Source organism: Zea mays, chromosome 10 (assembly GCF_902167145.1).
Source record: "Zea mays cultivar B73 chromosome 10, Zm-B73-REFERENCE-NAM-5.0, whole genome shotgun sequence".
Lineage (NCBI taxonomy): Eukaryota > Viridiplantae > Streptophyta > Magnoliopsida > Poales > Poaceae > Zea > Zea mays.
In genome coordinates, this window is record NC_050105.1 from 23,153,540 (window position 1) to 23,178,631 (window position 25,092).

Below are 25,092 nucleotides of genomic sequence, written 5' to 3' on the forward strand. Positions count from 1 at the left end.
AAAGGAAGAAGGTAAAATCAAAATCCTCCACTAAATATGCAACCTCTAGTGATGAGGATAATTGTAGTGATGAGGAGGATAATTTACGTACCCTTTTTGCCAACCTAAACATGCAACAAAAGGAGAAATTAAATGAATTAATTAGTGCTATTCATGAGAAGGATGAACTCTTGGATTCCCAAGAGGACTTCCTAATTAAGGAAAACAAGAAGCATGTTAAGGTTAAAAATGCTTACGCTCTAGAAGTAGAAAAATGTGAAAAACTATCTAGTGAGCTAAGCACTTGCCATGACATTATTGCCAACCTTAGAAATGAGAATGCTAGATTAATTCCTAAGGTTGATTCAAATGTTTGTGATGATTCAAATTCCAATCTTAGAGATGATAATGTTAGTTTACTTGCTAAGATTGAAGAATTGAGTGTTTCTCTTGCTAGCCTTAGAAATGAAAATGAAAACTTGATTGCTAAGGCTAAGGATCTAGATGTTTGCAATGCTTCCATTTTCGATCTTAGAGATAAGAATGATATTTTATGTGCTAAGATTGTTGAACTTAATTCTTGCAAACCCTCTATATCTACAATTGAGCATGTTTCCATTTGCACTAGATGTAGAGACATTAATGTCGATGCTATTTATAATCACCTAGCCTTAATTAAGAAACAAAATGATCACATAGCTCAACTTAATGCAAAAATTAATGAGCATGACTTAGAAAATGAAAAATTTAAATTTGCTAGAAGCATGCTCTATAGTGGGAGACGCCCTGGCATCAAGGATGGCATTGGCTTCCAAAAGGGGGACAATGTCAAACTTAATGCCCCTCCTAAGAGATTGTCTAACTTTGTAAAGGGCAAGGCTCCCATGCCTCAGGATAACGAGGGTTACATTTTGTACCCTGCCGGTTATCCCGAGAGCAAAATTAGGAGAATTCATTCTAGGAAGTCTCACTCTGGCCCTAATCATGCTTTTATGTATAAGGGTGAGACATCTAGCTCTAGGCAATCAACCCGTGCTAAATTGCCTAAGAATAAAACTCCTATTGCATCAAATGATTCTAACATTTCATTTAAAACTTTTGATGCATCTTATGTTTTAACTAACAAATTCGGCAAGGTAGTTGCCAAATATGTTGGGGGCAAACATAAGGGATCAAAGACTTGTGTTTGGGTACCCAAAGTTCTTGTATCTAATGTCAAAAGACCCAAAACCGTTTGGGTACCTAAAATCAAGAACTAAACTTGTTTTGTAGGTTTATGCATCCGGGGGCTCAAGTTGGATCATCGATAGCGGGTGCACAAACCACATGACAGGGGAGAAGATGTTCTCCTCCTACAAGAAAAACCAAGATCCCCAACGAGCTATCACATTCGGGGATGGAAATCAAGGTTTGGTCAAAGGATTGGGTAAATAGCTATATCGCCTGACCATTCCATTTCAAATGTTTTTCTTGTAGATTCTTTAGATTATAACTTGCTTTCAGTTTCACAATTATGTAAAATGGGTTACAACTGTCTTTTTACGGATGTAGGTGTCACTGTCTTTAGAAGAAGTGATGATTCAATAGCATTTAAGGGAGTGTTAGAGGGTCAGCTATACTTAGTAGATTTTGATAGAGCTGAACTCGACACTTTCTTAATTGCTAAGACTAACATGGGCTGGCTCTGGCATCGCCGACTAGCACATGTTGGAATGAAGAATCTTCACAAGCTTCTAAAGGGAGAACACATTTTGGGACTAACAAATGTTCATTTTGAGAAAGACAGGATTTGTAGCGCATGTCAGGCAGGGAAGCAAGTTGGTGTTCATCATCCACACAAGAACATCATGACGACTGACAGGCCACTCGAGCTCCTACACATGGACCTATTCGGCCCGATAGCTTACATAAGCATCAACGGGAGTAAGTACTGTCTAGTTATTGTGGATGATTATTCTCGCTTCACTTGGGTGTTCTTTTTGGAGGAAAAATCTCATACCCAAGAAACCTTAAAGGGATTCTTGAGACGGGCTCAAAATGAGTTCGGCTTAAGGATCAAAAAGATAAGAAGCGATAACGAGACGAAGTTCAAGAACTCTCAAATTGAAGGCTTCCTTGAGGAGGAGGGCATCAAGCATGAGTTCTCTTCTCCCTACACGCCACAACAAAATGGTGTAGTGGAGAGGAAGAATCGAACTCTACTAGACATGGCAAGAACCATGCTTGATGAGTACAAGACTTCGGATCGGTTTTGGGCGGAAGCAATCAACATCGCCTGCTACGCCATCAACCGGTTATATCTACACCGAATCCTCAAGAAGACATCATACGAACTCCTCACCGGTAAAAAGCCCAATGTTTCATAGTTTAGAGTCTTTGGTAGCAAATGCTTTATTCTTGTTAAAAGAGGTAGAAAATCCAAATTTGCTCCTAAGGCTGTAGAAGGCTTTTTACTAGGATATGATTCAAACACAAGGGCATATAGAGTCTTTAACAAGTCCTCTGGACTAGTTGAAGTTTCTTGTGACATTGTGTTTGATGAGACTAACGGCTCTCAAGTAGAGCAAGTTGATCTTGATGAACTAGATGATGAAGAGGCTCCGTACGTCGCGCTAAGGAACATGTCCATTGGGGATGTGTGTCCTAAGGAATCTGAAGAGCCTCCACAAGCACAAGATCAACCATCTTCCTCCACACAAGCATCTCCACCAACTCAAGATGAGGATAAGGCTCAAAATGATGAAGGAGAAGATCAAGAAGTTGAGCCACCTCAAGAGGAGAGCAATGATCAAGGGGGAGATGCACCTGATCAAGATGAGGAAGATGAACAAGTTCCAAGACCGCCACACCCAAGAGTCCACCAAGCAATCCAACGACATCACCCCGTGAACACCATCCTCGGCGACATTCAAAAGGGGGTAACTACTAGATCTCGGGTTGCTCATTTTTGTGAACATTACTCTTTTGTTTCCTCTATTGAGCCACACAGGGTAGAGGAAGCACTACAAGATTCGGATTGGGTGGTGGCGATGCAAGAGGAGCTCAACAACTTCACTAGGAATGAGGTATGGCATTTAGTTCCATGTCCTAACCAAAATGTTGTAGGAACCAAGTGGGTCTTCCGCAACAAGCAAGATGAGCATGGTGTGGTGACAAGGAACAAAGCCCGACTTGTGGCCAAGGGATATTCACAAGTCGAAGGTTTGGATCTCGGTGAAACCTATGCACCCGTAGCTAGGCTAGAATCAATTCGCATTTTACTTGCCTATGCTACTTACCATGGCTTCAAACTTTATCAAATGGACGTGAAAAGTGCCTTCCTCAATGGACCAATCAAGGAAGAGGTCTATGTTGAGCAACCTCCCGGCTTTGAAGATAGTGAGTATCCTAATCATGTTTATAAACTCTCTAAGGTGCTTTATGGGCTCAATCAAGCCCCAAGAGCATGGTATGAATGCCTAAGAGATTTCCTTATCACTAATGGCTTCAAAGTTGGAAAGGCCGATCCTACTTTATTTACTAAAACTCTTGACAATGATTTGTTTGTATGCCAAATTTATGTTGATGATATTATATTTGGGTCTACTAACGAATCTACATGTGAGGAATTTAGTAGGATCATGACACAAAAATTCGAGATGTCGATGATGGGGGAGTTGAAGTACTTCTTGGGATTTCAAGTGAAGCAACTCCAAGAGGGCACCTTCATTAGCCAAACAAAGTATATTCAAGACATTCTCAACAAGTTTGGAATGAAGGATGCCAAACCCATCAAGACACCCATGGGAACCAATGGGCATCTCGACCTCGACACGGGAGGTAAATCCGTAGATCAAAAGGTATACCGGTCGATGATAGGTTCTTTACTCTATTTATGTGCATCTCGACCAGACATAATGCTTTCCGTATGCATGTGTGCAAGATTCTAAGCCGACCCTAAGGAAGCTCACCTTACGGCCGTAAAACAAATCTTAAGATATTTAGTTTATACTCCTAAGTTTGGGCTTTGGTACCCTCGGGGAACCATATTTGATCTAATTGGTTACTCGGATGCCGATTGGGCGGGGTGTAAAATTAATAGAAAGAGCACATCGGGGACTTGCCAGTTCTTGGGAAGGTCTCTGGTGTCTTGGGCTTCAAAGAAGCAAAATTCGATAGCTCTTTCTACCGCCGAAGCCGAGTATATTGCCGCAGACCATTGTTGCGCACAATTACTTTGGATGAGGCAAACCCTTAGGGACTATGGTTACAAATTAACCAAAGTTCCTCTTCTATGTGATAATGAGAGTGCAATCCGCATGGCGGATAATCCCGTTGAACATAGCCGCACTAAACACATAGCCATTCGATATCATTTTCTTAGGGATCACCAACAAAAGGGGGATATCAAGATTGCATATATTAACACCAAGGAACAATTAGCCGATATCTTTACCAAGCCACTAGATGAACAAACATTTAACAAACTTAGGCATGAGCTAAATATTCTTGATTCTCGGAATTTCTTTTGATGTTTTGCACACATAGCTCATAAATATATCTATGATCATATATCTTTTATATGCTATGACTAATGTGTTTTCAAGTGTATTTCAAATCAAGTCATAGATTGAAAGGGAAATGGAGTCTTCGGCGAAGATAAAGGCTTCCACTCCACTCCATCGAAATTATTCATCCTTCGCCGTCACTCCGCGCCGCTCTCCAACTTCGGTATAATCTTCACTCATATTTTGTTCGCCAAAGGGAGAGAAAGTAGTTTAAAGGGCTTATATTTCACTCAAAGTATCCGTTTTTGGCGATTCATGCCAAAGGGGGGAGAAAGTATTAGCCCAAAGCAAAAGGACCGCACCACCACCTAATTTTAAAATAAAGATTTTAAAATTGATATCTTATTGTGTTCAAAAGGGGGAGAAAGTAGTATCTTCAAAAATTGCAAAACCCTCTTGAACACTAAGAGGAGGATTTCACTAAGGGGGAGTTTTGTTTAGCCAAAGGAAAAGCATTTGAAACAGGGGGAGAGAATTTCAAATCTTGAAAATGCTTCTCATTTACCTTTGACTATTTGAGAAAAGGACTTTGAAAAGAACTTACAAAAGAATTTGCAAAAACAAAACATGTGGTGCAAGCGTGGTCCAAAATGTTAAAAATAAAAGAAACAATCCACGCATATCTTATGAGAATTTATATTGGTTCAATTCTAAAGTAACCTTTGCACTTACAATTATGCAAACTAGTCCAATTATGCACTTATATATTTGCTTTGGTTTGTGTTGGCATCAATCACCAAAAAGGGGGAGATTGAAAGGGAAATAGGCTTACACCTTTTCCTAGATTGATTTTGGTGGTTGAATTGCCCAACACAAGTATTTGGACTAACTAGTTTGCTCTAGTCTATAAGTTTTACAGGTGCCAAAGGTTCACAACAAACCAATAAAAAGACCAAAGATGGGTTCAAAGAAAGAGAGCTAAAAACATCCCAAAAGGCACCCTGGTCTGGCACACCGGACTGTCCGGTGTGCCACCGAACAGTGTCCGGTGCACCAGGGCACTCGACGCTGAACTTCTCACCTTCGGGAAAATGGGAAGCCGCTCCGCTATAATTCACCGGACTATCCGGTGAAGCACCGGACAGTGTCTGGTGTCACACCGGACTGTCCGGTGTACCAGTGGAGCAACGGCTACTTCGCGCGCAACGATCGACTGCAACGCATTTAATGCGCGCCTGCGCGCGCAGAGGACAGAGCACACGCAGTTGGCGCACTGGACAGTCTACAGGACCTGTCCGGTGCACCACCGGATAGCCCATAGGCCCCACCTGTCAGAGCTCCAACGGTCGAACCCCAACGGCTGGCTGACGTGGCTGGCGCACCGGACAGTGTCCGGTGGCGCACCGGACTGTCCGGTGCGCCATGCGACAGCAGCCTCCACCAAACGGCTAGTTTGGTGGTTGGGGCTATAAATACCCCAACCACCCCACATTCAATTGCATCCAAGTTTTCCACCTTCAACACATTACAAGAGCTATAGCATTCAATTCTAGACACAACCAAAGAGATCAAATCATCTCCCAAGTCTGGAATCACTCCAAATCAAATAGTGACTAGAGAGAGCGACATTTGTGTTCATTTGAGCTCTTGCGCTTGGATTGCTTCTTTCTTCCTCATTCTTTCTTGTGATCAAACTCAATTGTAACCAAGGCAAGAGACACCAATTGTGTGGTGGTCCTTGCGAGAACTTTGTGTTCCGTTTGATTGAGAAGAGAAGCTCACTCGGTCTAAGTGACCGTTTGAGAGAGGGAAAGAGTTGAAAGAGACCCGGTCTTTGTGACCACCTCAACGGGGAGTAGGTTTGCAAGAACCGAACCTCGGTAAAACAAATCATCGTGTCTCACTCTTTATTTGCCCGCGATTTGTTTTTCACCCTCTCTCTCGGACTCGATCATATTTCTAACGCTAACCCGGCTTGTAGTTGTGCTTAAGTTTATAAATTTCAGATTCGCTCTATTCACCCCCCTCTAGGCGACTTTCAGTGGCAATCACCGTAATTTCCTCCAAACCAACTAAGGACAATACGGTAATTTGTTGGACAAAAACTGGTTTTAGCTCAAAAATGCCAACTTTTTGTTTCATAGAAACTAGGAATCCAGTTTCTAAAAACTGAAACATAAACTAGCATGTTTAGAAGCAACCTAGTTTTTATAAACCAGTTTCTTAAAAACTGGGTAATTACAAATAGGCACTTAGAGTGCTGGGATAGACTCATGATACATCTATCTAAGTCATACAAATGTCAAGGCTTCAATCAAATGAAGCAAAACAAATAGAGCCAAAGTTAAAATTTAGTCTATACCGAGTGTATCAAACTTATCCCGTGTGACACCGAATGTATCACCAAACAAGACACTCAAAAAAATCTTGTTTTTCTGCAGTTTGGAGTTTGGCACATCGATGTTATCTAGTGTGTCACTGAACGTCTCACCGGACGATACACACCGAGAGCATGTAATTCTAGACGTAATTCACAAATAAAATTCTTAACTTAAACATAAAAAATTACATATTCATAAATAAAATCTAATGTATAGGTTGATTTTTTTTTCAATTTTTAGATTTTAAATGACTAAAAAATAACTAGCTGATTTGGCGCACATATGAACCAATCAAAACACACTATATTACTAAAGACACCCGTGACGAACATTTTTTAGCAGTGATACCGTAATCCGACTCCAATAAAGTCGACTGTTTATGATTTCTACAAGATGCCAGTCACTGTCAGTACCATCATCTCCATAAGCAGCCCATAATTTTGTCAGTACCAACCTCTCTGTCTTGCATACAGAGGCGCTAACCTAGGGGTGACTGCTGCCTGGGATCGTTGGTATGACCTACATTACTTTTTTTCTCTACATAAAAAGGGAAACAGCAGAACTGAAGCAGCATTCAACATCATTCAAAACCACTTTAAGCTTCCGAACAATAAAATAGCCTATGAACCAAAGAAATTCCGCCGTTGCGAACTTTTGGATTCTGTAGTGATAAACAATACCAAATTTTCCGTAGAACCGTAACCAGTGTATAGTGTGTTCAAACTAAGAAGCCTTCCTTGTGCAAATTTAAGTCACTAATTAAAGTACTCGAGTATCTCCTCATTTCGATTGATATATATATAGTTTAGGTATTAGAAGCCCTGGGCTTCTGATAACTAGAAGAAGCCCTGACCCAATAATTACTTTCGGTCCAACCTCAGCGAAACGCGCGTGTTTTGCTCATGCCCCCACCGGATCGATTCATTAACCGCAACGTTAGTCAAACCCTAGCACAGAACGACCCGCTCTCATCCGGTCATCCCCATTCCCATCGTCTCGCGGTGCCCTCGCCTCCGCCGCCGTCTACGCCCCAACCGTAGCACCCTTGATCGTGCCTCCGGCCTCCGCCTTCGCACCAGGCTAGTCGTAGCTAGCTCCCTCCTCACCCTGTGGTCCCGCACCCACACTCGTTCTGCCCTTGGCGCACAAACCAGCCGTAGCAGCACCGCCCCGTGTACCCGCGTTCGTACCCGACCAACCATTCACCGGCAGCAATCTAGCCCCAGCACTCCCTCCTCATCCCATGCGGCCACAGCCGCGCTCGCCCAGCATCTAGGCCACCGGCCACATCAGAGAATCCCACACGCGCCTGCTAGTCCTCGGTTGCGCGCTACTGCCGAAACTAGCGGTTAGTTTGTTACACCATGCTATGCTATTTCTCCTCAACCTGATTTAGTATGATCTGAGTTGTGCATTCTCTCTGCGTCCGCGTCTGCTCGGATTCAGAAGGATCGGCAAGCTCGTGGCCAATGTCACACCCTAGACCGAGGATGCCAACCTTGTCGCCTTCAACAACCCTTTCATCACCACATATTACATGGTATTTTTCTCGATCTGTTGAGTTTCTTCTGTGCCATGAGTAGATCTGGTGGTTTACACGGGTTTGCGTTCGGTATAGGCGTATAGCATGGATCTGTGAGCCAACGTGCTCGATTTGATTAATCGTCGCATTCAATGTTGTTTTTATTCCAATTTTTTAGTGGCTCTCTCTGTAGATCTAGGGGTATTCTACTGGTTCGCTGCTCTATTAAATTATTTTATTTATACCGTTAGTATTTGTTGGCATATGCTGCTTGAAGTGTCGTCCATATACTACTTCCTTTAGTTTTGTGGTTGGCTCTTCATAGATTGTGTGCTTCCCTAAGTTGTGGTGTTATGTATGTCGTGGACTCCACCAGTGTCTTCACCGATAAGAAGAAGGTTTCTACACATCTGAAGGTGTAATTTCAGAACATGCACTTGCTCAGTGGAAAATATAAGCATGAAAAGGCATTAGCTGCAAGGTATTTATTAGGTTTTCACTTTTTGAGATTATTTTATATTGTCATAAATAACTTATGATGATTCATTGATTCGCTATTGTCATGTTGACATTTGTGTGCATTATTGTCCTCGAGAACCCGCACCTTCCTAGAGATCCCAATGGCGATGGCGATGGCCGATAGGCATGGTGGTCAACAGAACTCCAACTCCATCGACAACCAGAGGAGCATGAGGTGAGTTCACTGGATTAAAATGTAAAAGGTGTCATATTCAGGCCCATTCTATTTGCTAGGATACTATGCATCAAACGCCAAACAAAGTTTCCAAATGTTCGTCCATAACTTTTAATTGATGCACTATCACCTGTTCACCATATAATGCCCTCCTCCAGATCTTGAGCAACACAAAAAATGCCTCTCGCCTTTCAGATTAATATCTCGCATTCTCAAATTCAGTGATTTGGCACACAATTCTGCTCTATTTTTTATGAAATAGAAATCTTTCGATTTAAGGCTTTCGTGTTTATGTTTTCTTCATACTTTTATAACCTCATAAATGTTAAAACAAACTATTGATTTATATATTTATACTTCTAAGTTCATCTACATATGCCCATAAAGTCTAAATATGTGTGTGCCTATATATAGATGTAAATTCAGCTCAAGTATATACATCTACAGTTTATATCATAAAGGGAAACTAAACATTTATGGTTGCTTATGTTGATTCATACTAGTATCTATGCTAATTTTTTAATGCACGACCTTAATGCTACTTTTAGGTGTATTTATGATCAATCACCATGTAGTTTACGGTCTTCGTTTTTTATGTCAAAAAATAATGGGTTTTTATGCTGATTTATATGTGTGCCTATGCTGCAACACATACAATTCTAACTAAATATGCATAAAGAATTTGCTGAGTAGCAGCAGCACGCCAGCACCTCATATTTTTTTCTCATTGTTTCTACTTCGTTAATTCATTGACCCATGTATCTGTCTTGGTATATTCTGGAGACAGATCCCCACGTCCTATATATTTTTCTCAGGATTGGGGGTTTGGAGATGGCAGCACTTCTATGTCTTAATCTATGGTTCGTCTCGATGGTTTGTGCTTGAGATGATGCTGCATATGCTTGTTTGTAATGTATCTATTGTTCTTTTGTCCAACAGCTTCATATGTTATATCTAAATTGTGGGATCTAAGATATGCTTGCCTTTTTCCTTCAAAAGAAACCTTTTCTAACTGAAACCTTTTCATTCAGAGATGTAGAACGTGTACTGTCGTCTCTTATGTGTTTGTCTGTACTACTAGCATTTCTTTGGGATGTGCACTACACAAGTGCCTCCATGATAATCATGATATTTTACGCTCTTCGTTTTTTATGTAAAAAATAATGGTTTTTTACGCTAATTTATATGTGTGCCTATGCTGCAACACATACAATTCTAACTAAATATGCATAAAGAATTTGCTGAGTAGCAGCAGCACGCCAGCACCTCATATTTTATTCTCATTGTTTCTACTTCGTTAATTCATTGACCCATGTATCTATCTTGGTATATTCTGGAGACAGATCCCCATGTCCTATATATTTTTCTCAGGATTGGGGGTTTGGAGATGGCAGCACTTCTATGTCTTAATCTAGGGTTCGTCTCGATGGTTTGTGCTTGAGATGATGCTGCATATGCTTGTTTGTAATGTATCTATTGTTCTTTTGTCCAACAGCTTCATATGTTATATCTAAATTGTGGGATCTAAGATATGCTTGCCTTTTTCCTTCAAAAGAAACCTTTTCTAACTGAAACCTTTTCATTTAGAGATGCAGAACGTGTACTGCCGTCTCTTATGTGTTTGTCTGCACTACTAGCATTTCTTTGGGATGTGCACTACACAAGTGCCTCCATGATAATCATGACTTCTGTATTTTTCAAATGAGTTTTATGACACTTGTTAACCCCAGTTGTATGAGAGCAGCATGATCTAAGTGAATGCATAACTTTACTCTTATATTATATCATTCCTCTCAATCCATGTCTTTTAACTGGTGAATTATTTAGGTTTATGTTTGATTTACTTATGCTTGTTCTGACGTGTCTTTATGCTTTATACAGGCTTACACAGACCTGTTTTGACAAGAGCCGAGCAGCGATGCTTCCATTTCGGACCACGACCTAGCTAAAGGCTAGTGGTTCCAAGTGTCTGAAGTACCAAAGACAGGGCTAGCTCCTCGTTTTTTGTCATGTCAAAAAAATCGTGTATGATTGCAACAATATTGGCAAAATATCATTGTACTTTATATTTTGATATACTGTGAACAAAACAAGTGTCCTCTGATACCATCATGATTTATGCATTGTCAAACTAAATTTTACGACACTTCTTATTGTGTTTTATGCTTCCATTAAAAAACAGTCTTACTGCGTTTTCAAACTAAATTTATGACACTTTTTGATGTGTTTTACAGCAATCTTTGCGAAGTGAGATTGTGCGCATGTTTTACAATAAATTTTGTACTCATTTACGCTGTTTTAGTTCACGTTTTATGTTGAAATCATTCGAGCCAGAACCCGCGCAAGATCGGCTGACGTGATTTTCATGTCGTAATTTTTTTGCCCCGTTTGTTGTTACAAAGCAGATATAGGATTTACGATAAATTTCGTACTCATTTATGCTGTTTTAGATCATGTTTTACGCTGGAATCTGCCCGAGCTAGAACCCGTGCACGATCGGTTGCACGCGATTTTTACGCCGTAATTTTGGGCCCTGTTTGATGTTACAAAACAGATATAGGATTTACGCTAAATTTCGTACTCATTTACGCTGTTTTATCTCACGTTTTTACGCTGGAATCTGCTTGAGCCAGAACCCGCGCACGATCGGCTGCACACGATTTTCACGCCGTAATTTTGGGCCCCGTTTGCTGTTACAAAACAGATATAGGATTTACGCTAAATTTCGTACTCATTTACGCTGTTTTAGCTCACGTTTTATGCTGTAATCCGCCCGAGCCAGAACCAGAACCAGATCAGGCATGCGTAGATATACCTGACTGGGGCTTCCTATACTAATGGAAGCCTAGGGCTTCCATTACCTCTTCCCTATATATATATATATATATATATATATATATATATATATATATATATATATATATATATATATATATATATATATGGCTGGCTAACCTGTAACAGTATCCCATCTTACTTAGCAACTAAAAAAATACTTGTACCTGTGTTTGCCTCTCTAAAGTATGACGTATGAACTAACGTATTTCAATAGACCCACCAAAGAGCAAATTGCATCAAGTGCTATGACCAAGATAGACATGAAACAACACGGCCAGTAACAGACCAAAGACTAACCAACACCACAGGTCAAAGGAGAACCGAAATGCATTCAACTTTAGAGCTAGTTTGGAAACCCCAATTTTCTAAGGGCCCGTTTGTTTCATTGGAATTGAATTTCATTTTAATAATTATAATTTAGACAAAAACTAATTAAGTTTATATATTTATATATATAATATATTTGTATATTATCTTAAATCATATGAGAGAGATAGTTATATACTACATTTATGTTATATAGGCGCAAGTAGAAGAATATGTTATAAGTTGTACATCGGAAAAATAGCATGTAAATCTATAGAATCAATTTTCATCTCTCACCCTATGAATTTAAGGTAGGCTTATATGATAATTTTAGAAAGTGGTGGAATGTCATATTCTAAAAAAATAGCTTATTCCATCAGTAAGATTCCAATTCCTCGAAATGAAAGGAAACAAACGGGGCCTAAGTGATTTTCATTTTTCCAAAAGAAATTAGTTTATTTTTCCATGGGAAAATAGAAATCCCTTGAGAAATTGGTGTTCCCAAACTAGCCTTAAGGGATTCTTATTTTCCCAAGGAAAAATGAACTAATTTCTCTAGGGAAAATAAAAATTCCTTGTGATAACATGGTTTCCAAATTAGCCCTAACTGATAATGCACTAGATGACCAGTATGTTTAATCTTGTCTTGAACACCGAAGAGGCAAAATTTAGCAAACAGCTAAAATATATAAAAAAAGTTTATGCATTTGTTGTTAGTCCTCGGAATTTATTTTAAACTCTCGTTATAATCCAGGGCTTATCTATATAGTATATATTTGTATGATCAAAAGCAATTCCATTCCTCGTAGATGAACGCCAGCAAGCAAAATGAGTAAAAATTACAAAAACAACAGATTAATATGCTCTCGTTGAGAGTCGAACTCTAGATGACCAGTATGTTTAATCTTGTCTTGAACACCGAAGAGGCAAAATTTAGCAAACAGCTAAAATATATAAAAAAAAGTTTATGCATTTGTTGTTAGTCCTCGGAATTTATTTTAAACTCTCATTATAATCCAGGGCTTATCTATATAGTATATATTTGTATGATCAAAAGCAATTCCATTCCTCGTAGATGAACGCCAGCAAGCAAAATGAGTAAAAATTACAAAAACAACAGATTAATATGCTCTCGTTGAGAGTCGAACTCAAGACCTCCCGCTTACTAAATGGGTGCTCTAACCAACTGAGCTACAAGAGCTTTTGATATTAAAACTTAGTCGTTTTTTAATATATGTTGTTTATTGTGACACCACTCTCTTCTCCTCCCATCTGAAAATCAAAATTTTGAAATGTACAGTTGAATTTAATAAAAAGTTGGGAAATATCCATTAAATTTTAGAATGTAATTTTGAATTAAAAGGGACATGTTTTCACACAGTATGGAGGTTTTGAACCAAACTTAGGTTGGGTTTACATGGCATGAGATGGAGGCTCGGGAAAGGTTGCCAAATATTAATTCAATTTAGACATGTTTTTCCTTCCATGCAAAAAGATAGTTTAAACATGAAATTCGTTCAAGATAAAATTGGACTACAATGTGACTTGTTCAAATGATATGGATATAGAACTATACTAATGTAAGTGTAAAGACAGTAGTAATTTAAGGCAAATACAACAAGATCAGTGTTCTTAAGGCGTCGCCTAGGGACGCCTAGGCGTCCAGGCGCCCGGGCAAAACTGGCCGCCTTGCTCGCCATACCCGCCTAGGCGCCGCCTAGGCGCTAAGGCGGTTGGCTGGTGCACTTGCTCGCCTAGGCGCCGTAAGAACACTGAACAAGATTTCTAATTTATTATTCGGTATTTGTTTATATTTAGGATAAATATGTAAACATAGTAGTTGAAGTCATGCAACTTTAAGGAACAAAAAATCCACATATATTGGGTAACTGAAATATACCAAATCGGCCTCTCAGATGCTATAGAAGGAAATCTTGAATGACTGGAGTTTGAGGTACAATATCAGGCTGAGCACTAGACTTTTCTCTATGTTTATTTTTTCCCTGACGATGTCCACTTCTACCAGAGCTTCTGTGCTTTCTTGGTTCTTTGCCATCACTTTCAGGACGATCTGTGACTTTCTCTTTGTCATGGTTTTGTTGCTTACTTGTTCTAGAATGTGAAGCGGGATGGCTTCCTAAATTCTCTATCTGCTGAGAGCTAGATTCGTTACTGTTTGCTTTGTTTAGCATTACTTCCAGGTTCATATCCGAAGCCTTTTGTGAAGACAATGCCTTAGCATCACTACCCAAGAGCACATCACGTAGAGCACCAGACAAGGGGTCTTCTTTTGGGACAATTGCACTAGGCATCATAGAACTGAGGAAATCCTCGGTATCCAACTTAACTACTTTTGGTCTGGTCTTCGTGGCTGTCGACTTTTTCCCAGCAAATACACGTTCAGCAGTCTTCCACTTGTCATCATTAGCAGAATTATTGCTAGAAGATGGTAGAGAATCGTTAGCTTGAGGGTAATCATTTGGCTCGTCCTCAGCTTTCCCTGTTTGGAGATAAAAGAGCCCATGCCTCTTGCGATGCTCAGAAAGAGAAGACAAACCAATTGACACTGCAGGCTCATCTCTGGTATCTACAGAATGACGACTGCGAGGATAGAAAAAGATTGAAGTTGAGGGAGTAGTATCATCTTCACTCACCATGCCAGCAAGTTCAACAAGATTTTCATTCAGGATAAGGCCATCTGGAGGGGACACTTTCATCTGTGCATTCACATAAACAGGGCCTAATTCTTGACAGAATACTGCCCGCATAGTCTTAACAAGCTCTTTTAACCTGCTAGACTTGTCACCATCAGCAACCTTCCTTTTGTTCAACCCTTGAATCTCTCTTACTAAATGGACAAAACCAATCAGGTTGTGTGCTCTCTCCTGGACTTCTACTTCATTGCAGTTAATGAGTGGACCAACTGTAGTTTGAATCAGGTTAATCATGTAAAGTATAGATTCATGCGAAAAAGGGTCCTTTTGCACTGTGCTGGCCCCAATATCTTGCTCATCACCAGACCCAAGTGCAGCATTGCTTTCCAAATTGACAGTTTCATCAGCAGCTAACCTGTCAAACATGACATCCATTGCCAAGTCTGAATCACCCAATCTCCCAATATATGCACTGAAACACCATGTAATCACTTTAAATACTGCATGGATGTAGACAGCTCTCACTGAAATTGGCAGGAGGCTGGTCCTTGGTTGCAAGAGCGCTTCAACAAGCTCAACAGGATCCTTCGTTAAGTCTACATACTCACCAGAAATCCATGCAGCCGCTGAAAGAACAGGGAAGAGGAAGTGATTTCCAAGCAATGCAGGATCAATCAGGAGAGTTCGAGCTGAACGGACAAGCTCTGGCCGTGCATCCTGCACTCTGAGTCCTACATCAACAAGCTGCCGACCAATCTCATCCCCTTGGGCACAATGCAGGGTCCTTGCCATATGTGCAAGGAGCGAAACATACCAATCAAAATCCACCACCATCTCATACACATTATGCCCACATGCTGCTAGAACAGCCCCAAGAATGTCATTTGCGAACTCTGGGTCTGACTTAGCAACATGACTGATCAGCAAAGCAGCAATGTCCATGATGTTGTTTTCATTAACCATCCCCATAATGAGACGCAATGCCTCTTGGCGAATGTTCGTGTCGGCATCACCCAGGGACTTCGCAATAGCCTCCCGACAATCATTCACCGTGGATGCATATGCTGGGCCAAGCATACCAAGAGCCAGAAGCCCTAGGTACCGAAGGTTGGAATCATCAGCAGCAGCAATGAACTCCATGGCTTTCCCAATGGCAAGGCGTACTGCGGCATCATGTGCTGGCAGTGCAGTGAGCACCGTGCGGATGCACTCAAAGGTCAGTGACATGGCCGCGGATCGGGTGAGGAGCTGGCAGACCGGGTCGACAATTCTGGCTGCCAGGCGGGACTCGAGAGGAGCCAGTCGTGCAAACAGCTTGAGCACCTTGATGAGAGCCCAGTTGGATCGGGAAGTGGTGAGCAGGTTGTATAGGTCGGGCGCGAGTGGCAGGAAAGGAGTTGCGTCAGCAGGGGGCGCCGATAGATCACAGAAGGCTGCCACAGCCGCCGTGGACGCCCGAGGATCGGGAGAGGCGAGACACGCTGCCAGCGGCTTGAAGAGGACCGGCACGGCCGCGGATGGCGATGCAGCTATGACGCGCGCGGCGGCGGCGATGGCGCGGGGGCAGCCCCGGGCGAGGTGTGGCACGAGGTCTTGCGCGAGGTGGACCGGGAGGTCGGGCGCGGCAGCCGCGGCGGGCGAGGCGAGGAGCTGGAGCGCGAGCGCGGAGACGTGATGGTGGACGCCAGCGGAGGGGGAGAGGTCCTTGTGGAGCTGGTGAGTGGCGAGCGGGAGCAGCGAGAGCGAGACCGGGTGGAGCGAGAGAGACGCGGCGAGGTAGGCGAGGCGCTTGTGGGGGAGGTGCGGCGAGGCCAGAAGCTCGATGGCGAGGAAGGCGAGCGGGTGGGAGGCGATGGGGGCGAAGTGAAGGGAGGAGAGATACGTGAGCTTCTGCAGCGCGACGGACTTGGTGGCGGCGTCGGGAGCGCGGATCTCGCGGTGGATCTCGGAGAGAGCGCGGGCAACGGCGGCGGCCTCGCCGGTGGACGACGGGTCGGCGCGGAGGAACTTGACGAGGTCATTTAGGGAGCGCTGGAAGAGGGTGTCCACCAGTGACGGCGCCACGGCGGGCGCCGGCGGTGTGGAGGCCATCAGCGGTGGCTGAAGAGAAAGGGGCGTTGTATCAGAGGTTTTTTTGTCATTATGGTACTTGTTTTTAATAAGCTTCTCTTTTATAGTACTCTTAATATAATCTTCTACATAATGGTATTACCATTTAGAATAGCATTTTAACCTCTTTTTAATTTTGTTCTTTCTTATTCCTTATCTACTAAAGTGATTGTATTGAGATGTACACACGGGCCGCTCAGCTGGACCCGAGTCCAAACAGGCACGATTAAAAACCGGGTCGGGCCTGTCTGGCCCGCGTGATTGTGTTTCTGTTCGGACTCAGCACGCTATGAGCTTAAATGGACTAGGCTAGCCCAGTTAACAGAAAAAATATGTCTAAAAGCATGATTTAGTATAAAAAGTGAGCCAAACGGGCTAGATACTAAACGGGCCAGACCAACACACCGGGCATAGATCTCTGTCCAGGCCTAGCCTGCTTATTCGTGTCAGGTCAGTACGAACCCGTTTAAAGTGGATCGGGTCGGACTGGACCAAAAAATCATGCTTTAGGTTGTACTTTCAGGCTTTTGTACATCTATAATTACACCTGGTTTAATTTTCCTCATCCGTTGGCTACTCTTGTGCAGTTCATCGCCGCTGTCTGCCTTTCTCCTGTTAAGTAACCCTAGTTAGGGTTATGTGGACAAATAACAACTTTGCCCCTGAGGGGTCTCACATCTCTATATAAGGAACATGTACACCTCTTCATAAGATAGAGAAGAGAAAGAGGCCAGAGGCCCAACCCTATATCATGTGTCTCATGTATTACTCTATTGTGCTTCTGGGAAGGGAGACGGGTTCTTTACAGCTTCTCACGCCTCTACTGATGACGGGAGGGAAGGGAGCGGATCTGGTGATCCGTGGTGACGTAGTTCTCAACACGTTATCAGCACGCTCTACCTCAACGTTGCTGCAAGATCAGATCTGCATCAACTCTTTGTCACGCTGGCAGGTCCTCGGCCTAGCCGAACTGTCCTACGTGACAACCTTCGATTCTCCCTCTACGCAATTGAGTGGTATGTTTTCTTGATCCGCTGGTGTGATTTGTGCGCCACCAACTTGTTGTCTCTGTCATGGTGCTGTGTCCGTGCCGGAAGCGCCCGCACCCGTGGCAGCTACCTATCGCCAGAAGATGGTCATGTCGCGCTAGCTAGGCATCCAGATTTGGATGCTGATCGACGACGCCACGAGCTCTAGCAGAGCAAGCGCATCCAGTAACAACTCACGAGAAAAAAGTGCAAGCCTGGGGGATAGGGGCGGCGACAGAAGTTGGTGTCGTGTCCCTGCTATTGGCCTTCTGCCCCAGCAGTCAAAACGATCATCATTCTCTGGCCTTCTGGATCTGGTCTGTGCCTCTGGAGGGGGTGGACGCTTTTGCTTTGCCTCCGAGTTGGTGGACACCCGAATACCGGATAAGGATTGGGGCGTGCGCAGCGGCTAGGAGATATGGCGTCTGACCCGGAATGCATGCATGGTTGAAAAGGAGTGGTATGCGCTTGAGATAAATATGCTGCCATGCACATCCGATCAAAGGGGCTGACGCAAATAAAAAAGCAACAGCTTTATCTCCCACACAACACCCCTCCTCCTCCTCCATGGCTGCATGCAAGGACCATGCATGCATGGCGCTCGGTCATATGGTTAATTATATATTAAATGTTTTAGCCCTAGTATTTAGGTGACTAGAGGTAACGTATCATATAATACAAAGGAGGTTTGTTTTACAAATAGAATAAACCATATTTTATGTTGCAATTTCTACTTTAATTAATTATTTTCGTAGTAAATAATTAGTAGAAAACACATGCTTGGATATAGGAAAAATGTATTCATGCACCTGATCTGCTTATACTCATGCATTAATTCTAGTATTATTTTTTTGCATTAATAATTATTTCCCGTAGTAAATAATTAGCAAAAAATTATTAAAATGCATGTGAAGGTTATATTGTGTATACTCAAATATCTCTAAATATTTGTGTTGCGTTGAGCTTTTGGGATCACGTCGAGCGATTAAATGATATAGTGGGTACTCAGACACGTTGATCAGACTACATTTTTAATTGGCTGAGCTATGGCATTGGCTGCGCCCTGGCAACACGACGCATTATTTGTGTCGTAAGAACTAGGTTGCGTCATGTGATTGCTATGTGAAAGTCGCCTAGAGGGGGGTGAATAGGGCGAAACTGAAATTCTCAACAATAATCACAACTACAAGCCGGGTTAGCGTTAGAAATATAATCGAGTCCGCGAGAGAGGGCGGAAAACAAATCGCAGGCGAATAAGAAGTGTGACACGCGGATTTGTTTTACCGAGGTTCGGTTCTTGCAAACTTACTCCCCGTTGAGGAGGCCACAAAGGCCGGGTCTCTTTCAACCCTTCCCTCTCTCAAACGGTCCCTCGGACCGAGTGAGCTTCTCTTTCTCAAATCACTTGGGAATCAAACTTCCCGCAAGGACCACCACACGATTGGTGTCTCTTGCCTCAATTACAAGTGAGTGTTTGATCACAAGAAAGAATGCCAAAGAAAAAGAAGCGATCCAAGTGCAAGAGCTCAAATGAACACTACAAATCACTCTCTCTAGTCACTAAGGCTTTGTGTGGAGTTGGGAGAGGATTTGATCTCTTTTGGTGTGCTTTGCAATGAATGCTAGCTCTTGTATAGTGGTTGGAAGCTGGAAAACTTGGATCCATGAATGGTGGGTGGTTGGGGTATTTATAGCCCCAACCACCAAACTAGCCGTTTGGTGAGGCTGTCTGTTCGATGGCGCACCGGACAGTCCGGTGCGACAGCCACGTCACCAAAGCCGTTGGGTTCCGACCGTTGGAGCTCTGTCTTCTGGGCCCGCCTGGATGTCCGGTGGCGCACCGGACATGTACTGTTGAGTGTCCGGTGCGCCAGCATGGGCGTGCCTGACCTCTGCGCGCGCTGCGCGCGCATTTAATGCATCGCAGGTAGCCGTTGGCGCCGAAATAGTCGTTGCCCCGCTGTTACACCGGACAGTCCGGTGAATTTTAGCGGAGCGGCTGAAGTGAATTCCCGAGGCTGGCGAGTTCCTGAGGCCGCTCTTCCTTGGAGCACCGGACATGTCCGGTGTACACCGGACAGTCCGGTGAATTATAGCGGAGTCGCCTCTGGAATTTCCCGAAGGTGACAAGTTTGAAGTTTGAGTCCTCTGGTGCACCGGACATGTCCGGTGGCACACCGGACAGTCCGGTGCGCCAGACCAGAGGTGCCTTCAGTTGTTCCTTGCTCCTTTGTTTGAACCCAGTACTTGGTCTTTTTATTGGCTAAGTGTGAACCTTTTGCACCTGTAAAACTTATACACTAGAACAAACTAGTTAGTCCAAATATTTGTGTTGGACAATTCAACCACCAAAATTAATTAGGGACTAGGTGTAAGTCTAATTCCCTTTCAATCTCCCCCTTTTTGGTGATTGATGCCAACACAAACCAAAGCAAATATAAATGAACTAGTTTGCATAATGTAAGTGCAAAGGTTGCTTGGAATTGAGCCAATATAAATACTTACATGATGTGCATGGATTGTTTCTTTGTTTTTAACATATTGTACCACATTTGCACCACATGTTTTGTTTTTGCAAATCTTTTTGTAAATTCTTTTTAAAATCCTTTTGCAAGATAGTCAAAGGTAAATGAATAAGTTTTTTGCAAAGCATTGTTAAGATTTGAAATTTTCTCCCCCTGTTTCAAATGCTTTTCCTTTGACTAAAACAAAACTCCCCCTAAATGAGATCCTCCTCTTAGTGTTCAAGAGGGTTTTGATATATCCATTTTGAAATACTACTTTCTCCCCCTTTTGAACACAATAAGATACTAATTTGAAATTTACCAATTTGAAAATCTCTATTTTAAAATTAGGTGGTGGTGCGGTCCTTTTGCTTTGGGCTCATACTTTCTTCCCCTTTGGCATGAATCGCCAAAAACGGATACTTTGAGTGAGATATAAGCCCTTTCCTAATTATTTTCTCCCCTTTGGCAAATAAAACATATGAGTGAGGATTATACCAAAGATGGAGAGTGATGCGGAGCGACGGCGAAGGATGAGTATTAGAGTGGAGTGGAAGCCTTTGTCTTCGCCGAAGACTCCAATTCCCTTTCAATATACCTATGACTTGGTTTGAAATACACTTGAAAAACACATTAGTCATAGCATATATAAAAGAGACATGATCAAAGGTATATCTATAAGCTATGTGTGCAAATTAGCAAAAGAAGTTCCTGGAATCAAGAATATTGAGCTCATGCCTAAGTTTGGTAAAAGATTGTTCATCAAGTGGCTTGGTAAAGATATCGGCTAATTGATCTTTAGTGTTGATGTATGAAATCTCGATATCCCCCTTTTGTTGGTGACCCCTAAGAAAATGATACCGAATGGCTATGTGTTTAGTGCGGCTATGCTCAACGGGATTATCCGCCATGCGGATTGCACTCTCATTATCACATAGAAGTGGAACTTTGGTTAGTTTGTAACCATAGTCCCGCAGGGTTTGCCTTATCCAAAGCAATTGCGCGCAACAATGGCCTGCGGCAATGTATTCGGCTTCGGCAGTAGAAAGAGCTACCGAATTTTGCTTCTTTGAAGCCCAAGACACCAAGGATCTTCCCAAGAACTGGCAAGTCCCCGATGTGCTCTTCCTATTAATCTTACACCCCGCCCAATCGGCATCCGAATAACCAATCAAATCAAATGTGGATCCCCGAGGGTACCAAAGCCCAAACTTAGGAGTATAAGCCAAATATCTCAAGATTCGTTTTACGGCCGTAAGGTGGGATTCCTTAGGGTCGGATTGAAATCTTGCACACATGCAAACGGAAAGCATAATGTCCGGTCGAGATGCACATAAATAAAGCAATGAACCAATCATCGACCGATATACCTTTTGATCGACGGATTTACCTCCTGTGTCGAGGTCGAGATGCCCATTGGTTCCCATGGGTGTCTTGATGGGCTTGGCATCCTTCATTCCAAACTTGGTTAGAATGTCTTGAGTGTACTTTGTTTGGCAAATGAAGGTGCCCTCTTGGAGTTGCTTGACTTGGAATCCTAGAAAATACTTCAACTCCCCCATCATAGACATCTCGAATTTTTGTGTCATGATCCTACTAAATTCTTCACATGTAGATTCGTTAGTAGACCCAAATATGATATCATCAACATAAATTTGGCATACAAACAAATCATTTGCAAGAGTTTTAGTGAACAAAGTAGGATCGGCCTTGCCGACTTTGAAGCCATTAGCAATAAGGAAATCTCTAAGGCATTCATACCATGCTCTTGGGGCTTGCTTGAGCCCATAAAGCGCCTTAGAGAGCCTATAAACATGGTTAGGGTACTCACTATCTTCAAAGCCAGGAGGTTGCTCAACGTAGACCTCCTCTTTGATTGGTCCATTGAGGAAGGCACTCTTTACGTCCATTTGATAAAGCTTGAAGCCATGGTAAGTAGCATAGGCTAATAATATGCGAATTGACTCAAGCCTAGCTACGGGTGCATAGGTTTCACCAAAATCCAAACCTTCGACTTGTGAATACCCCTTGGCCACGAGTCGAGCTTTGTTCCTTGTCACCACACCATGCTCGTCTTGCTTGTTGCGGAAGACCCACTTGGTTCCTACAACATTTTGGTTAGGACGTGGAACTAAATGCCATACCTCGTTCCTCGTGAAGTTGTTGAGCTCCTCTTGCATCGCCATCACCCAATCCGAATCTTGGAGTGCTTCCTCTACCCTGTGTGGCTCAATAGAGGAAACAAAAGAGTAATGCTCACAAAAATGTGCAACCTGAGATCGAGTGGTTACCCCCTTATGAATAGGGCAAAACTGAAATTCTCAACAATAATCACAACTACAAGCCGAGTTAGCGTTAGAAATATAATCGAGTCCGCGAGAGAGGGCGGAAAACAAATCGCAGGCGAATAAGAAGTGTGACACGCGGATTTGTTTTACCGAGGTTCGGTTCTTGCAAACCTACTCCCCGTTGAGGAGGCCACAAAGGCCGGGTCTCTTTCAACCCTTCCCTCTCTCAAACGGTCCCTCGGACCAAGTGAGCTTCTCTTTCTCAAATCACTTGGGAATCAAACTTCCCGCAAGGACCACCACACGATTGGTGTCTCTTGCCTCAATTACAAGTGAGTGTTTGATCACAAGAAAGAATGCCAAAGAAAAAGAAGCGATCCAAGCGCAAGAGCTCAAATGAACACTACAAATCACTCTCTCTAGTCACTAAGGCTTTGTGTGGAGTTGGGAGAGGATTTGATCTCTTTTGGTGTGCTTTACAATGAATGCTAGCTCTTGTATAGTGGTTGGAAGCTGGAAAACTTGGATCCATGAATGGTGGGTGGTTGGGGTATTTATAGCCCCAACCACCAAACTAGCTGTTTGGTGAGGCTGTCTGTTCGATGGCGCACCGGACAGTCCGGTGCACACCGGACATGTCCGGTGCGACAGCCACGTCACCAAAGCCGTTGGGTTCCGACCGTTGGAGCTCTGTCTTCTGGGCCCGCCTGGATGTCCGGTGGCGCACCGGACATGTACTGTTGAGTGTCCGGTGCGCCAGCATGGGCGTGCCTGACCTCTGCGCGCGCTGCGCGCGCATTTAATGCATCGCAGGTAGCCGTTGGCGCCGAAATAGTCGTTGCCCCGATGTTACACCGGACAGTCCGGTGTACACCGGACAATCCGGTGAATTTTAGCGGAGCGGCTGAAGTGAATTCCCGAGGCTAGCGAGTTCCTGAGGCCGCTCTTCCTTGGAGCACCGGACATGTCCGGTGTACACCGGACAGTCCGGTGAATTATAGCGGAGTCGCCTCTAGAATTTCCCAAAGGTGACAAGTTTGAAGTTTGAGTCCTCTGGTGCACCGGACATGTCCGGTGGCACACCGGACAGTCCGGTGCGCCAGACCAGAGGTGCCTTCAGTTGTTCCTTGCTCCTTTGTTTGAACTCAGTACTTGGTCTTTTTATTGGCTAAGTGTGAACCTTTTGCACCTGTAAAACTTATACACTAGAACAAACTAGTTAGTCCAAATATTTGTGTTGGACAATTCAACCACCAAAATTAATTAGGGACTAGGTGTAAGTCTAATTCCCTTTCACTATGTTGTACTCTCGTTTAATCGAACCACTCCTGTTGAGTTGGACCGGCATTGCCGAGTCACGTATTTTTCGCATGCCCTGTAGGCACTGTTCGTCTGTCGTTATCACCGAGCCACAATTGCGTCTGTTGCGCACGTTGTGTGGACTTGTCACGTACCCCAATTACCGAGCCACAACTGCACCTGTTGCGCTTGTTATGGAGGCTTGTTGCGTTGTCGTAGCCCAGATAGCCACACATGCGTTGACGCCAGATATGATAGAGCTTGTACTCACGTGGATTGTGGTGGGTCGTTCAAGCCCTAAAGTCATATTATGCGCAACCTTCGTAAACAATTTTGTTTAGCTCTATATTTTATTTGCTTGTGTTGTGTGGCATCATATATTTATTTATATTGCCAAGTGGCCTTAACAACTATATCAAACTCTATAGTGCTTGGAAATCTAGGAAATTAAATTGAAATACAATTAAACACAGATAAGTTAATTTCTGCTCTCTCCTTATGCATAAAGTTTTACCTAAAGTAACCCGAAGATATATAATATAATGCATGAAAGCCTTTTTGGCATAGAAGACATCACAAATTGGGATTCTATTAGTAAGCAAAAGGCTTTACCAAATAATTTAAGACTATAAATCTCAGCCATACATTGCTCAACCAGATGTTAGCACATTGCTCTCTTTGTCGCTAAATGACATGAAGCAAACTATGAGATAAAAGGACATGTAATCGCCAGCAACACGAAGTTGCGAGTATACCGAGAGGTTATTCTGAGAAAATTTTCACTATGTTGGTGTGAAAACCATAGTGTGTTCCCGTCGAACCACTTTACTCATTCTATCTAGGACCTCTATGCTTATGTCGCATACATCTCTCGGAATTGTAAATACTTATAGTCACTGAATTGACTCGGGATAGTCCTTTGACAAGTTTGGTATACACTGTAAGCTAAATGGTAAAGTTTGGTCCTAAATAGACACATACCTGGGGTTTATGTAGCCGAACT

At 42.9% G+C, this 25,092-nt stretch overlaps 1 protein-coding gene and 1 non-coding gene across 2 annotated transcripts; both read right to left on the bottom strand.

The window, feature by feature from the left end:
• Positions 1 to 13,334: 13,334 nt before the first annotated feature.
• TRNAT-AGU (transfer RNA threonine (anticodon AGU)) lies at positions 13,335 to 13,408 on the bottom strand. Its single transcript has one exon. It is a non-coding gene; the product is annotated as a tRNA-Thr (tRNA).
• Positions 13,409 to 13,993: 585 nt separating this feature from the next.
• LOC103640942 (AP-3 complex subunit delta) lies at positions 13,994 to 17,088 on the bottom strand. Its single transcript, XM_008664385.4, has one exon. The coding sequence runs from the start codon at positions 16,950 to 16,952 to the stop codon at positions 14,127 to 14,129; it is 2,826 nt and encodes a 941-aa protein (XP_008662607.1). The 5' UTR covers positions 16,953 to 17,088; the 3' UTR covers positions 13,994 to 14,126.
• Positions 17,089 to 25,092: the final 8,004 nt, after the last annotated feature.